Source organism: Nilaparvata lugens, unplaced genomic scaffold, assembly GCF_014356525.2.
Source record: "Nilaparvata lugens isolate BPH unplaced genomic scaffold, ASM1435652v1 scaffold2569, whole genome shotgun sequence".
Taxonomy (NCBI): Eukaryota; Metazoa; Arthropoda; class Insecta; order Hemiptera; family Delphacidae; genus Nilaparvata; species Nilaparvata lugens.
Genome location: NW_024090321.1, coordinates 58,981 through 72,755, shown reverse-complemented (window position 1 = coordinate 72,755; position 13,775 = coordinate 58,981). Strand labels below are relative to the sequence as shown.

Sequence of the window (13,775 nt, the reverse complement as noted above, 5' to 3'; positions counted from 1 at the left end):
TTGATGTTTAAAAAGCTCAAATAATTGATTTTATCAACTGAGAAAGAGGTTTCATTAATTGGGAAGGCGATAGCCATTTCATGGAATTTTTTTATGAAAGAAGAATAAAATATTTTCTTAATTAAACATTCTGTGGATAAATTGAATTTAGAAAAAATTGTTATGAATGAAAAATAAATAGTAATGCACAGTGAACATTCAATGATGCCTAGCCACGAAAACTATGGCTTCAAATTGCAGCACAATGTTTTCTTTCAGTAAGGTTTTAGTTTACTAGAGATTGAATGTTGCAACAACCGAAACTAGTATCAATTTGTTATGATATATAAATAGTGATTTTGGCAATAGGCCGAGTTGAATTAGGCCGAAAATCGATGAGCTTTCTCTTTTAGGTGATTTTTTAAAGGTTTTTGAAACATTACAACACAGGAAATTTCCAAACTTACCTTCAGCACTCCATTCATTACGCCGAGCTCTTCTTTTTCTGTATTTGAAACCACTGAACTCGTTTTCTTCTACAAGTTCAGAGTTCTGAATATCAGTTCGACTCTTCTCAGTGCCAGTTGTCTCAATCACCTGTCAAAATTAGAAAGAACCATAAATTACACTTTTTGACATGTTTACTTCTATATTTACTATTTACCAAGTTTTTACAGTATTATTTCAAACATTTGAGTATTAATGAGGATTTGTAATAATAATAATATCGAGTGAGCTAGCTGGCTCAGGTTTGGTGCCAGAGTTTTCAGGTCACAGCTGATCAATTTCAGGGCCTCTGACATGACCCAACGACTGCTTTTCAGGCAGTCGGGACCGATTTTAAGTAATAAATTTGTAAAAAAGTATTATGATAGGGCTACTTGGATGTTCAATTATAGAAAATAACTATTACCCTTGTAATAAGGATTATTACGAGGATTATTATCCCTCGTAAGGATTATTATTACCCTTGTTATAAGGAAGCTGAAGAACTATTGAATAGTGAAACACTATGAAAAATACTGTGTGAAAACTATGAGAACTGTGAAAAGAAATAGTGAAAAACTATAAGAAATATATGAAACGTGAGAATGACATAAATGTCAAAAATGGTCGCGTTCAATTTGAAAATATTACAAGGGTACCTACTAGGCTAGCTATTTTCTATAATAATTGGTAAATTTCAAATTTATGGTAAATGTAGTTTTATGGATTTATTGAAAATACTAGATTTTTCTTATTTTGAAAGAATTTCGAGAAAACACTATAAAAAATCATACGAAAAAACTCATTGATAAGAAAAGTTTCTGTAGAAGAAAAATAGAAATTTTCTCTATTTCAGCTTGTGGACCACAAAGTTAACGAATGGGGTTAATATACGTCTTGTACAGAAGACCATCTCAATTTTTGAAGACTACTAAAACACACTTAGCCCTTACCCTAATTTAAATTTACTTCTCCTTCCCTATAATGCCGTTGAAAATTTGAAGTTTTTAACTCACCAGACTGCTGGAGTCCAAAATAATTTTACCATCTGGACCAACTTTCAACTGTGGGACTGGCATGGAGTCTCTTGTAGCTTCCACGTCATCAACACTTTGTTCACATAAAATTTCCTCCTGTAAGCTGTAAAATTTTATGAAAATTGAGAGCTGATTTGACAAAATAGAAAAACTTAAGACAATGCAAATCTAAAAATCAATTACATTTACACTTGAAATTGATTGAGAATTTGAAATAGAAAGAAAGGTGAATTTACTAACCGTAAATTAAAAAAAAGGAAAACGAATGATAATAATAATTATGTTTTTCTCTAAAAAAAATATAATGCATTACAATTCTACAAATAACAAGGTCTACATAAGTGAATTAAAACATATTAATGGCAAAAATATGACTATAATGCTTGTTGATGAGGAAATTGTGTTTTGTAAGAAGAGCCAAAGAAACATTCTACTGATAATTGAATGTTGCAGTATTTGAGTAACACAAATTGCTCTGCAAGCATGCTGTAAGTAGCTTTGGAAGCACCCTGTAAATTTATCGAATATAGGAGAAAATACGTAGAATATTATTAACAATGTATTGCTTCTTCCATAAAGATTACCGTATTATTTACTTTTTTAGAAATTACGGGGAAAATAAGATAAACTCACCTTTTCATTTCAGTTTTACATCTATGTTCCTCTTTAATGCCCTTTGTCCTCGGTTTACTAAGAAAAAGAAGAAATACGTTGAATAATTATAAATAACTAGCAGGTAACCCGTGTTGTAAAATACCATTCTCCATAATTATTATGACCAAGAAACATAAAAATTGAATGATTATTATTAATTATTTTGTTCAATATAAAGTGGATGATCTTTATAAGATTTGAAAATTTTCAGCCAAAAAAAAAAAAATACTTAGATAAGTCTAGAACCTGCAACTTTTGATAGATGACTCGCGCGCGCTACCAACTAAGCTAGGGATACGGAGTCACTTGGAGGAAGCCCTGTTTGGTTGGACTTTATGGTTACGTGAACTTCAAATCACAAATTGAATAAAATTGTTTGAATTAATTAATTAGAATTAATTGATTGATAGCAATGAGAATCCTATGTCCATCCTCGGCAAATTCAGAATATTTATACAAAATTTCAAGTTTATCAGTTCAGTAGTTCAGACTTGATGATGTGTCATTGGTGTATTTCCTATCCCGTACATGTTTAAACCGATCCTTCCCTTTATGTTATTAATAGCCGTCAGGCTCGCTTCGCTCGCCATATCCGTCTAGCCAGGAGGCTCCGCCCCCTGGACCTCCGACTGGATCGTCCAAAAATGAGATCAGCGGGCTCGCTTCGCTCGCCTGCATTTTTCATTTGGGCATGCTTCATTCCATCAGAAAGTTAAAGTACTTCCTAGCTCGATTCAATCACCGATTAATTTCAATTATTTAGTGCAGGGTGGAAAACTTCGTTAGGATATTATGAAAATTATTGTACTCCTGTCTAGCCTTTAAAAATTAGAGATAGGAATGACGTGGAGAATTCACAAATCATTCATTCTCCAAATCTCAAGTCTGAAATTTTCCTGAGAAATGAAGAAATATGCATTGGAAAACTGGAGAAAAGAAACCCATATCACCGCCATACTTACTCCAAACCTGAAAAATCAGACGGATTTGTGTAACAAATTTTAACAATTTCGGTCGATAAGATAATGAGAAAGCTAATAATCTAGAAGAACGTTGAAAAACGCCAGCTTTGAGCATATCATAGGCGAAATATTGAAGGCCTCTCAATTTGTAGACCTCAGCGGAACCTCAGTACCGAATTTGAACGTTTTATGTCAATTTGATCTTGAAAATTTGAGAAAACGTAGAAAAACGCTGGTAAAAACAACTGTTACTATATCGGCGTATCTTTGGTAAACAAAATTCTTCCACCTCAGCTAAACCTGTGTACTGAATTTTGTAAAATATATTTCCATCAATTATTGAAAAAGGTGAGAAAACGCAGAAAAGCTGAGAAAAACGCTGATTTAGGGCGTATCTTTGATGAAATATTATTAAGTCACCTCATCACAAAATTTTTAGACCCCAGCTAAACCTCTGTACCAAATTTGAACATTTTCTATCTATTACTTGATGAAAAAACTGAGAAAACGCAAAAACCGCTAATTTTGGACGTATCTTTGGTGTTATATCAAATTCCTTCTTTTGGTCCGGTAGATTTTTAGTTCTGCGAGTGAGTGAGTGAGTCTTTATCAGAGGTGATAAAGATGCGCAATTTTTATATATTCACCTACCAACTAGTCAAACATTGTGTCACAGACACTGCCTTCAAATGTCATTGTCAAACGATCAATTGTTGCAGCAATGAAAATTTCACCCCCTACATTGAAGCTGCTATAACAATGAAAGGAATACTTGGAATGGTGACATAATACATCATTTCAAAGAAAATTCTATGCTCTACAATCCTAAGATAAACATCAGCTTTTATGATGCATTGTTGGAGAGTTATAAGCCTTGAAAGAACAAAACATTGGATAAAAACCTGTTATTTCAACAATTTTACACCTTCAAGAGCGGATATCTCGGGAACTGTTGGGAATATCACAAAATTTCAGTAAACAAAAAGTGTAGAGAATTTATCAAGCTTTTTTTGTGTAGTTAGTTATGTCGGTTAAACGCATTGTTCTCAAGATATGAGCGTGGAAGCAAAACGCTGAAAAATGCAACTTTTAAACCACCCTCATCCTCTTAGCACATGAGTTAGGAATGGGGATATGTTCTCTGATATGTTCTCCTCCCAACTAGTCTCAACAAAGCTGCAAAGTTAAAAATTGTGTTTAAAACATTCCCTCCAAATTCCTTTGTCAATTGGTCTATTGTTGCAAAAATGGAGATTTCACACTCAACACTAAAGCTGTTGAAAAAGGTATAGGGAAATTCGTAGAAGTGTGAAATTATACATCAAATTGAAGAGTATTTAATGCTCTATAAGCTCATAATCAGGATGGATTTTTCTCATCGATTTTTGAAAAGTTATAAGATCTAAATTAGAAAAAATAGGTGTAAAACGTAATTTTTTCAAAAATGTCACATCTTTAAGAGTGGATATCTCGAAAACTAGAGGAGATATGAAAGTTGTGATGAATATTGTAGGAAATTATGTAAGCTTTAATTTGTTATATGACAGTCAAGTCCTTAAGATACATAGTTTTTGAGTTTTATGCGAGAAACCAAAAATCGGTACCTTTAAACCACCCCCACCCCCTTAGCACAGTGGGTAGGGGTGGGGACTTTTGATATGTTCACCTCCTTACTACCCTGAACAGATCTGTGGGGTCAAAAATTGTCTTCCCAATTTTTCCCTCTATAACCTTCCCTTGACTGGACTAATATCTGATTTGTTGACATGACCAACAATATTATATTATTCAAGATCCATTATTTTTTTATTTGTATTAACAATTATTGTAGCAAACATAGTATATCATTCTAAATTGATGTATATCAAAATTTTCCAAGTTCATAATTATTTTACAGTTGATTAGTGAGTGTTATTTTGTTATTCAATTTGGTTTGTAAACAATCTAAATTCGAACTTTTCTGTTTTCAAATGTTTAAAGGACTGAGAATTGGACCTGAATTCAAGTGTATGGAACATAACCTACTTTTTGGACTATTTATAGTGTATGAATCAAAATTCGGGTAGAAACAGTTTTGGGGTGTGCCTGTTAGTCCTTCCTCAATCATTTCAAAGAATTATGTTATTTTTATTAATAAATAAATATAAACTATCTATATATATAAAAGCGAAATGGCACTCACTCACTGACTGACTGACTCACTGACTGACTGACTCACTCACTCGCAGAACTAAAAATCTACCGGACCAAAAACGTTCAAATTTGTTAGGTATGTTCAGTTGGCCCTTTAGAGGCGCACTAAGGAATCTTTTGGCGATATTTTAACTCTAAGGGTGGTTTTTAAGGGTTTAAAGTTCTTTTAGCATGTATATTCTTCTTATTCCAATATCTTAAAATTATAATTGAAATGTCCATACCATACGTTAATATAGAACTATAATCTAGAGAGAGTAAGTACCTCTTCGAAACAGTTGTTCTGGAAACTAAATTAAAAATTTTGTCAGGTTGGCATTAAGTTGAGTTGACTTTGTTAGGTTGGCGCCAAGTTGAAGATTGAAATGCATATATTTATCCAGGACCTCCTAAATACCAATTTATCCAATTAGCCAAAATTAGCGTTTTCTCAGCTTTTCTGCGTTTCCTCACCTTTTTCAATAATTGATGGAAATATATTAAAAAAAATCAGTACACAGGTTTAGCTGAGGTGGAAGAATTTTGTTCGCCAAAGATACGCCGATATAGTAACAGGTGTTTTTCGAGATCAAATTGACATAATACGTTCAAATTCGGTACAGAGGTTCCGCTGAGGTCTACATGCAGACGAGCGAAGCGAGCCTGCTGATCTCATTTTTGGACAATCCAGTCGGGGGTCCAGAATTCGGTACAGAGGTTCCGCTGAGGTCTACATGCAGGCGAGCGAAGCGAGCCCGCTGATCTCATTTTTGGACGATCCAGTCGGAGGTCCAGGGTGCGGAGCCCCCTGGCTAGACGGATATGGCGAGCGAAGCGAGCCTGAAGGCTAGTGCTTTTATACTTCTATGCTTTTGTACTCCAGAGCGAAGTTCGGTGCCCCGATATTCACTATATTATTATTATTTTTATCTACTCTGAAGATAGGATTAATCAGACTATAGAATTATGCATAATCAATCAGCTGACAAGTGGATTATTCATTGCATGCATTACACATATGTCTGGAGAAGCTGGTGAACAGGTGACACCAGATACTTGTGAATGAGAAAACTGCGTGAGGTCTACTGTTCACAGTACTAGTATTTCTTGTGAGATCAGCTGATTGAATGCAATAGTTCAACAGCTGAGGCATAATTTTGTATCACTCCCACACAGTTCCATTATTGACAGACCTTGAAATTTTCAGCTGTTTTTCCAAGGATTAATATCCCTTTAATGTCCTTTAGCGAGTTTTCCCGCGGATGAAGGTGCATTTTCGTTTGTACGTAAATTTCCGCAGTCGACGACGACAAGCATTCTTGACATTCATATTGTCCAAATTTCAAGTGTGCTAAAACAGCTGATCAAATAACTTTTCATTATTTGTCTTTATTATTAAAGAATGAAACATTTCTAATAATATCATCATATTGCCATTTAAAAGTAAAAACCTATAAGCTCAACCTGCCCCATTAAAACATAATTGAACATAATCTTCTAGTTTATGTAGACAAATTGAAATCTACCCAATCTGAGATTCTCTCCCTGTCGTGGTCGACGACGGCATTTGCGCACAAACGAAAACCCAGCTTGAGACCTAAAAAACGGGATGAGACCTAGTGCAATAGAGTTTTTATATCATAAACCTTCTTTGCTCCAAATTTCGTGATAATCGATGAAGCCGTTTTCGAGATCCGGTGACATACAAACGTATAAACAGAAATTGCTCGCTTAATATTATAGGATAGGATTCGGTTTTGTGAAGTTGGACATGAATATCGTATTAGTGGTTACGTAATGATTGCACTTACACAGGCATCGGATTTGAAGAAGGGTTATACAGAATCAAATCCCTCATGATAAGCTTCGACTTATCGAGCTTACCATCCTTCAACTTTTCATTCAGTTCTTTTTTGGCTTCAATGGTCATTTGCAAAAATGTTCCTTGTGCTCTTGGCTTCTTTTTCTTGCTATTCCTGGAAAAGCATGGAATTGAAATAATTATAAAAAGTAGCTCAATGGAAAAGTGAACTGTTTGATTGGCATTTTGAGTACTGTACTGTAGTAAGTTCCTTGTAAACTCCATCTAACTCTACCATCATTGTATATAAATTATCAAGCGAGTTATATACAATAATAAATCTTAATATGTAACTATATTGCTCAAGTTGATCTTCTAATTATTGCAGCAATATTCAGTGAAGTAGCGATGAATTAAAAAATTGACCTCCGTATAGTTCTCATTTGTACAGATTCTTTCTTTTAGAAATGATAAGGAAATATTTTAGTTAAAAATTTCCTTTTTTGATGAGAATTACATGAAAATATACATTAATAATTTCAAATTACTGGAAAATAAGGAAATAAAATTCGATTGACTTACTGTAATATGTGGCTTGGATTGTTCGCCTGACCCTCATCATTACAGATTGTGTTTTCTTTGTCGGCTGATTGTTGTGCATTTGGCTTGCTTGATGACAACGGCTCTTTGGGAGGCTGGATTGTTAGCACAGGTGGAGGCTCTCTTTGTTGTTCATTGATTGCTGACTGATTTCTGATTTCATCTTTAATAGCAGTTTTTGGCACTTCGGACAACATCTCCGATGCTTTTGAAATTTTATCAACAGAGTCAACATGGGATTCAATTTTCGCAGCTATATCAGGAGAATTATCAGCATTATTATTGACTGGACCTGTATTTTTCTTAGGGCTAATCAAGGGAGAATTGTCCGATTGAATGTCAGTTTTCCTTACCGCGCGCAAGTTTGGAACAAATTTATTCTTTTTTGGAAGAAGTTTCGGAATAAATGGAACATTTTTTTGACAATTACTGTCCTGTTTGGTTATTTCTGAGTTGTCTTTTGAAATAACTAAATTTCTATGACTAGTAGAAGTTTCATTGACGCATTATCAGCAGCGGAATCAATATATTTTCCAGTGGAAACGAGATCTGATGAGATACTTTGCTTACACGTTTTTGAGCTATCTGAGTTATGATTACTGGTGGGATGCGAAAAAGTCCGATCATTTTCAATAACACCTTTACTGCTATTGACTAATGAGAGGTTCACAGTGTCTTTATTCAAATATGATTCTTCATTAATATCCTCGTTTCCAGATTCAAGATGACCTAGAGCTGTATGGGAAACTAATTCTGTAATTTCTTTTACAACCGTTGATGTACTTCTTTCGGGTTGAATAAGTATTGATTTATCTGTGGATGAATTTTGATTCAAATGTTCATTTGATGTTTGTTTGATGAGATTGTGTGATGATTCGGCAACCGGATCTCTTGGGCGACGAGCAGCACTGATGGTGGGCTTTGGTTTCGACTTCAGTTTCAACCCAAATCCAAACATCTTTCCGCATGTACCTGCAACAAAAATCCCATGCTGATGATAAAGGTTGCAATCATTCCATATACAAAAATGCTCAAAGTTAGTGTAAATGACCACAGATATGATATTTCAAAGTTATCTCAAATTAATTATTTTCATAAATATAAAGAAAAATAATAATCTCAGTACCCTTTTCGAATTATTATTTTAGTGATAAAATAATTCAAAAAGGGTACTGAGATCTCATCTACAAGAAAAGTCATCATTTTCAATGTGAAAAGTGAGTAATGCTAAAAAGGCATATAATACTTCAGAAAGAAGTTAATTTAAGTAACATTCCATGAAAGTTCATTTTCATTAAGTAGGTAACAAGTTATGCACATGCACTCTTGGAGTTTGGGGCAGCTATTGACTAAATTTCTCAATTATAAGACATTTGTATAAGGGTTTTGAAAAACAATTGTACAATTGTTATGTCTAAAGGTGCAATTTTTTAGAGGCATTCGAGCAGTTCAGGTATAAGCAGGCTTGTTGGCAAAAAGCAGAAAGCTCGAGACGCAACGTTACAGCCATCACAGCTAGAGCACATAACCTATAAATTCGTCAGATTCGATGACTCATTGAATTTTCATGTTGTATGAGCCTTATTGCTACATTGGTAGACCAATAGTGACATATGGGGCCGAAGCTTGGACATAAACTACAAGTGAAGAAGGTCTGCTACAGAGATGGGAAAGAAATATTTTAAGAAGATTTTTGGATCAATCAAGGAAAATGAAATATGGAGGAAAAGAACAAACGACGAACTAGGAAGATTGTTCGAGGAGACCAGTTGAGGAAGATAACGGCTGTTTCAAAAAGGACGCACATGCAAGTTTGAGTGAATGTGAATTTATTACATTAACTTATTAAAGTAATTATAAGTTATGCTGGATGAAATTATTACCTTTATTATATTCAAATTACCTTTAAAACTTTACAATAAATGTTCAAAATGAATTCCTCTACTAGTAATGTAAGATCGAACACATTTCATAACATTTGCAGCCACTTTTCGTAGTGTTTGCTCAGAAATGATTTTAATCTCACTTTCAATATTAGCCTTCAATTCGTCAAGTGTATGAGGATTGTTATTAAAAACCTTACTTTTTAAATTCCCCCAAAGAAAAAAGTCAGCTGGAGTAAGATCTGGGGATCTTGGCGGCCACAATATTTTTGATATCACACGATGGTTAAAAAATTATCGTAACATATTCATCGTTTCAGCAGAAGTATGACATGTTGCACTATCCTGCTGAAATCAACAATCTCGATCGTCTATTTCTAACAACGCTATAAATTGTTCAATAAGGTTGCGATACACAACACCTTCTACAGATTTGTCAAAAAATAAAGGCCCTACAATACGACGCCGGGAGATCGCACACCAAACACCAATTTTACGTGCATGTAATGGTCGTTCTTGAAATGCGTGAGAATTTTCAGTGCTCCATATTCGGCAGTTTTGGCTGTTGACGTAACTATCTAAGTGGAACCACGCCTTGTCACTGAAATAAACACGATCCAATATTTCAATACCGTTGTCATTAACAAGAGAACGTATCCAACGACAATACTGTATACGTTTCCCATGGTTTACATTCTTCAGTTCATGAACGACTCTGATGCGGTAAGGACGCAGATTCAATTTTTTAGTAGCCCTGAAAGTGGAAGATAGTGAAAATCCAGCCTGTACAGACTAGTAGTTCTGCGAACAGTAGACCTCGCTCATGAATACAACTTTCAATCTAATGAGAAGGGCCAGTACAGTAAGTACAGTATATTGTGAAGATTTAGCAGTGCCATCTATTATTTTCTTCATTGAAAGTGCTAGAGACACTGTTTGCAGGGACACCGGACTTATCAAGTAGTTACCTTTATATCGTCTCCATATTTACAATATATACATATATTACAACTTTTCTAATAATTAATTATAAGAAATCGGTCAACTGACGGAAAAATGGAATATGCAGTAGGCAATTTAGATGATGAATCGTCTCACAGACGATGGTGAGACGGAAAATGATTCTAAATAAGATGGGTTTGTTGGTGACAATGACAGGAGGTTGCTAATGATGTTTTTCATGAGAAGTGGATTCAATGTTATGGCTTGTTATGCTTATGCAGAATGTTAATGCTCACAAATTGGTTTCCGATCTCATACCAAAAGGAAAAAAAAGACTTGACACTGTAGAGCGACACAAAAATGCACAAAAAATGCATACAATAAAATAATTATTGTACCTGATAAACTGAAAATTCAGTTAAAAAGTAACTAAAATAATAACTGACAGTTATGAATAAAAGAAGTTTGAGATTAAAGAAATGTTTATGATGTTAAATATTGTCTACAACTAAAATAGTTGTTGATTAATTTTTATCATTATAAAAATTGTCCACAATTAAAATAGTTGAGTTATCTGTAACATAGATAATAATAGTTATTTATGTATTGATATTAAAGATTTTTTTAAAACAATTTATACAATTAATTTGATAAATCAATTTAATAATAATAAGATGATTCAATTTAATTATTCTATATAGTCATAATAATAATTTTATAATGATACTAGCAGGGCACCCGTGCTTCGCTACGGGAATTAAAAGATAAAATTATTTTTGTGAAACATTTATAATCTAAATCCTAAAAAAATTGTTATAATCGTTTTTGAGATTAGCCCATAACTTGGCATAAAAATTATTGAGTCAAATCATTCGAATAATTATTAATTAATGTGATGGAAGTGCTCTGTAGAAGAGTAGTCTAATTGCAGTGAATTTTGTAGAATATTGGGCGGGGCTTAAGAGTCAACATTGACTTTACCCATTGGTAATTGATATTTCCCGTTGACAGTTATCAAAATTTAGCAGTGATCATCTTATTTTTGTTTTTGATTGATGCTATTGAGCATTTAATTCCAAATTAAGTTGATACGGAATTTGATGACTCTGGTCTATCCATGGATCTCTTGCTTATTCTGGAATTTTTGGCATAGCCTGTCGCTTACTTTTCGTTTCACTTATCCAAAAGTGTAAAAGCAGCCAATCCACTGATTCTTTCTTCCATGGAAGTCCATTCATACATAAGAGTTCATTCATAATAGTTTGTATAACATATTGTGGATGATTTTTTTCTTTGATCTTAGCTCGGAATCAAAAGCTTATGGATGGAAATTTGGATGTAAACTAACATGTAACTCAATTTAATTTCTATCTGAATTGAAAACACACACACACACACACACACACACACACACACACACACACATATCAGTACCCAAAAACCACTTTTTTGGACTCAGGGGACCTTGAAACGTATTGAAATTTAGAAATTTGGGTACCTTATTTTTTTTCGGAAAGCAATACTTTCCTTATCTATGGTAATAGGGCAAGGAAAGTAGAAACGAAACTAGTACTACTGCCGAGAGCGAGAGCTTACAACCTAGACAACAGACTACTTGACAAGAAAACCAAAATACATATATTATCCAGAAGAAGTTTTAGAAATAGAAGACCTCCTAATTATTTGAATGATTACATCCATTAACTCTTTGGGGAGAAGAATGTAGTATAACAACATATGTTTTTGAATTTGCTATTACTGTTACTAAGTCTCCAAACAAACTCATTCCAATTCAAAACCTATATAGTTCAAGTTATTAAAAACCTTTCTAAAGGTATTGAATACTTATATGTCGTGTTTACTCTCATTCCTATTACACCAATTTTAATGATGTAGGTCCTAGATAGTTAAATATACACATTTTAAATTCATACAACTTGTATGAATAAACAACCAATAACAATTAATAAAACACTGAGAAATTACAAACTATAAAAACAAAAATCATTTAACCTCAAATAGTAAAGAAAAAATAAACAACAAAAAATCGAAGATACAAAAATCTTATTTTAACATTTTTGTTCTAAGCCTTTCGCTATGATCACATAACAATGTATGAAATGTCTGTACACATCAAGTTCTTGCATGTCCTGTCGTTAGTGGCCATCCTTAGCAACTATGGAGCTATCTTAGAATGAGATGACATTGGATTGGATGCGCAATGAAGTGCACAATTGTTTATGCATGACAAAGCTTGCAGATGAGAAACAAGATCTGGAAAGAGCAATAGCAGCATTTATAACTGAACGCTTAAACTTGCTGGTGCGTTGAGTGTGAACAGCTACTGCTACATGCAAATCACAACTTGTATCAATGGCACTTTCCAGATTTGTTTTTCAGGCTCTTGCATGATTTGACGTGCTCTGCAAATACACGCATTCAATTTGATCACACCCTAAAGGTAGGACTACTGTAGGTACTTCAACAATACAAATTATTACATTAGTAGACATAACCTTTAATATGAAAACTATCAAAGACCAAGTTTTAAGAATTAGTTCAAATAATATAATATAATTCAAATATTATGTTCTGAAAAAATAGATAACTAAAATTTCAACTATTAGGATCCTAATCCAAAAAAACAAACATCTAAACAGATTGTAAAGGAAATATCAGTCCAAAACGTCATAAGTAGCCTACCTAAGCTACTTTTTGGTTAGTTTGAGCTCTGTATTTATTTTTGAAAACATGAATTACAAAGGTCTAAAAACTAAGAAATTTGAAATTAGTAATATGAATACATACCTAATTAAGCAAAGCGTGATATATTATTCGAAATATTGAAGATAATGATGTGTCAAAGATGAACACGTTTTTCAGCATCCATCACCATTTTGATTTTACTTCTCTTTCTCTACTCTACTCTAATCATATTGGGCTCAACTCAACCATTGGTTGTCTTCAGGGATACTTTTGAGTCACTGACTCGAGTGACCCAGAGCCGAACAAGATGGCGGCTGACCCGGGGCACTATGCCCGGTTGCAGAGTCGACAAATAACGTCGCCCATAGTTAACAGCGCGGACCTAACTATTTAACAGGCTAATTTCGTTGCAGAGACGTTCTGTTAGCTATTGCTCTGCCGATAGGTAACAGCGCACCAACCAACACGTTTTTCCGTTGCGGAGACGAAAAACCTACAGGCAGATGACGTCATTTGAGGCTACCAATACTGTTTGACCAGCGAAAGAATGCCC

General features: G+C 33.9%; 1 protein-coding gene across 1 annotated transcript; it reads right to left on the bottom strand.

The window, feature by feature from the left end:
- Positions 1-446: 446 nt before the first annotated feature.
- LOC120355534 (transcription factor TFIIIB component B'' homolog) lies at positions 447-13,569 on the bottom strand (the record flags this gene model as incomplete). The annotated part of the gene is given in 6 exon segments (XM_039444039.1): positions 447-576; positions 1,482-1,605; positions 2,136-2,192; positions 7,102-7,266; positions 7,674-8,663; positions 13,325-13,569. Coding segments are annotated over 5 exon segments (691 nt in total), but the record flags the coding sequence as incomplete, so codon positions are not given.
- Between the last annotated feature and the right edge of the window lie 206 nt (positions 13,570-13,775).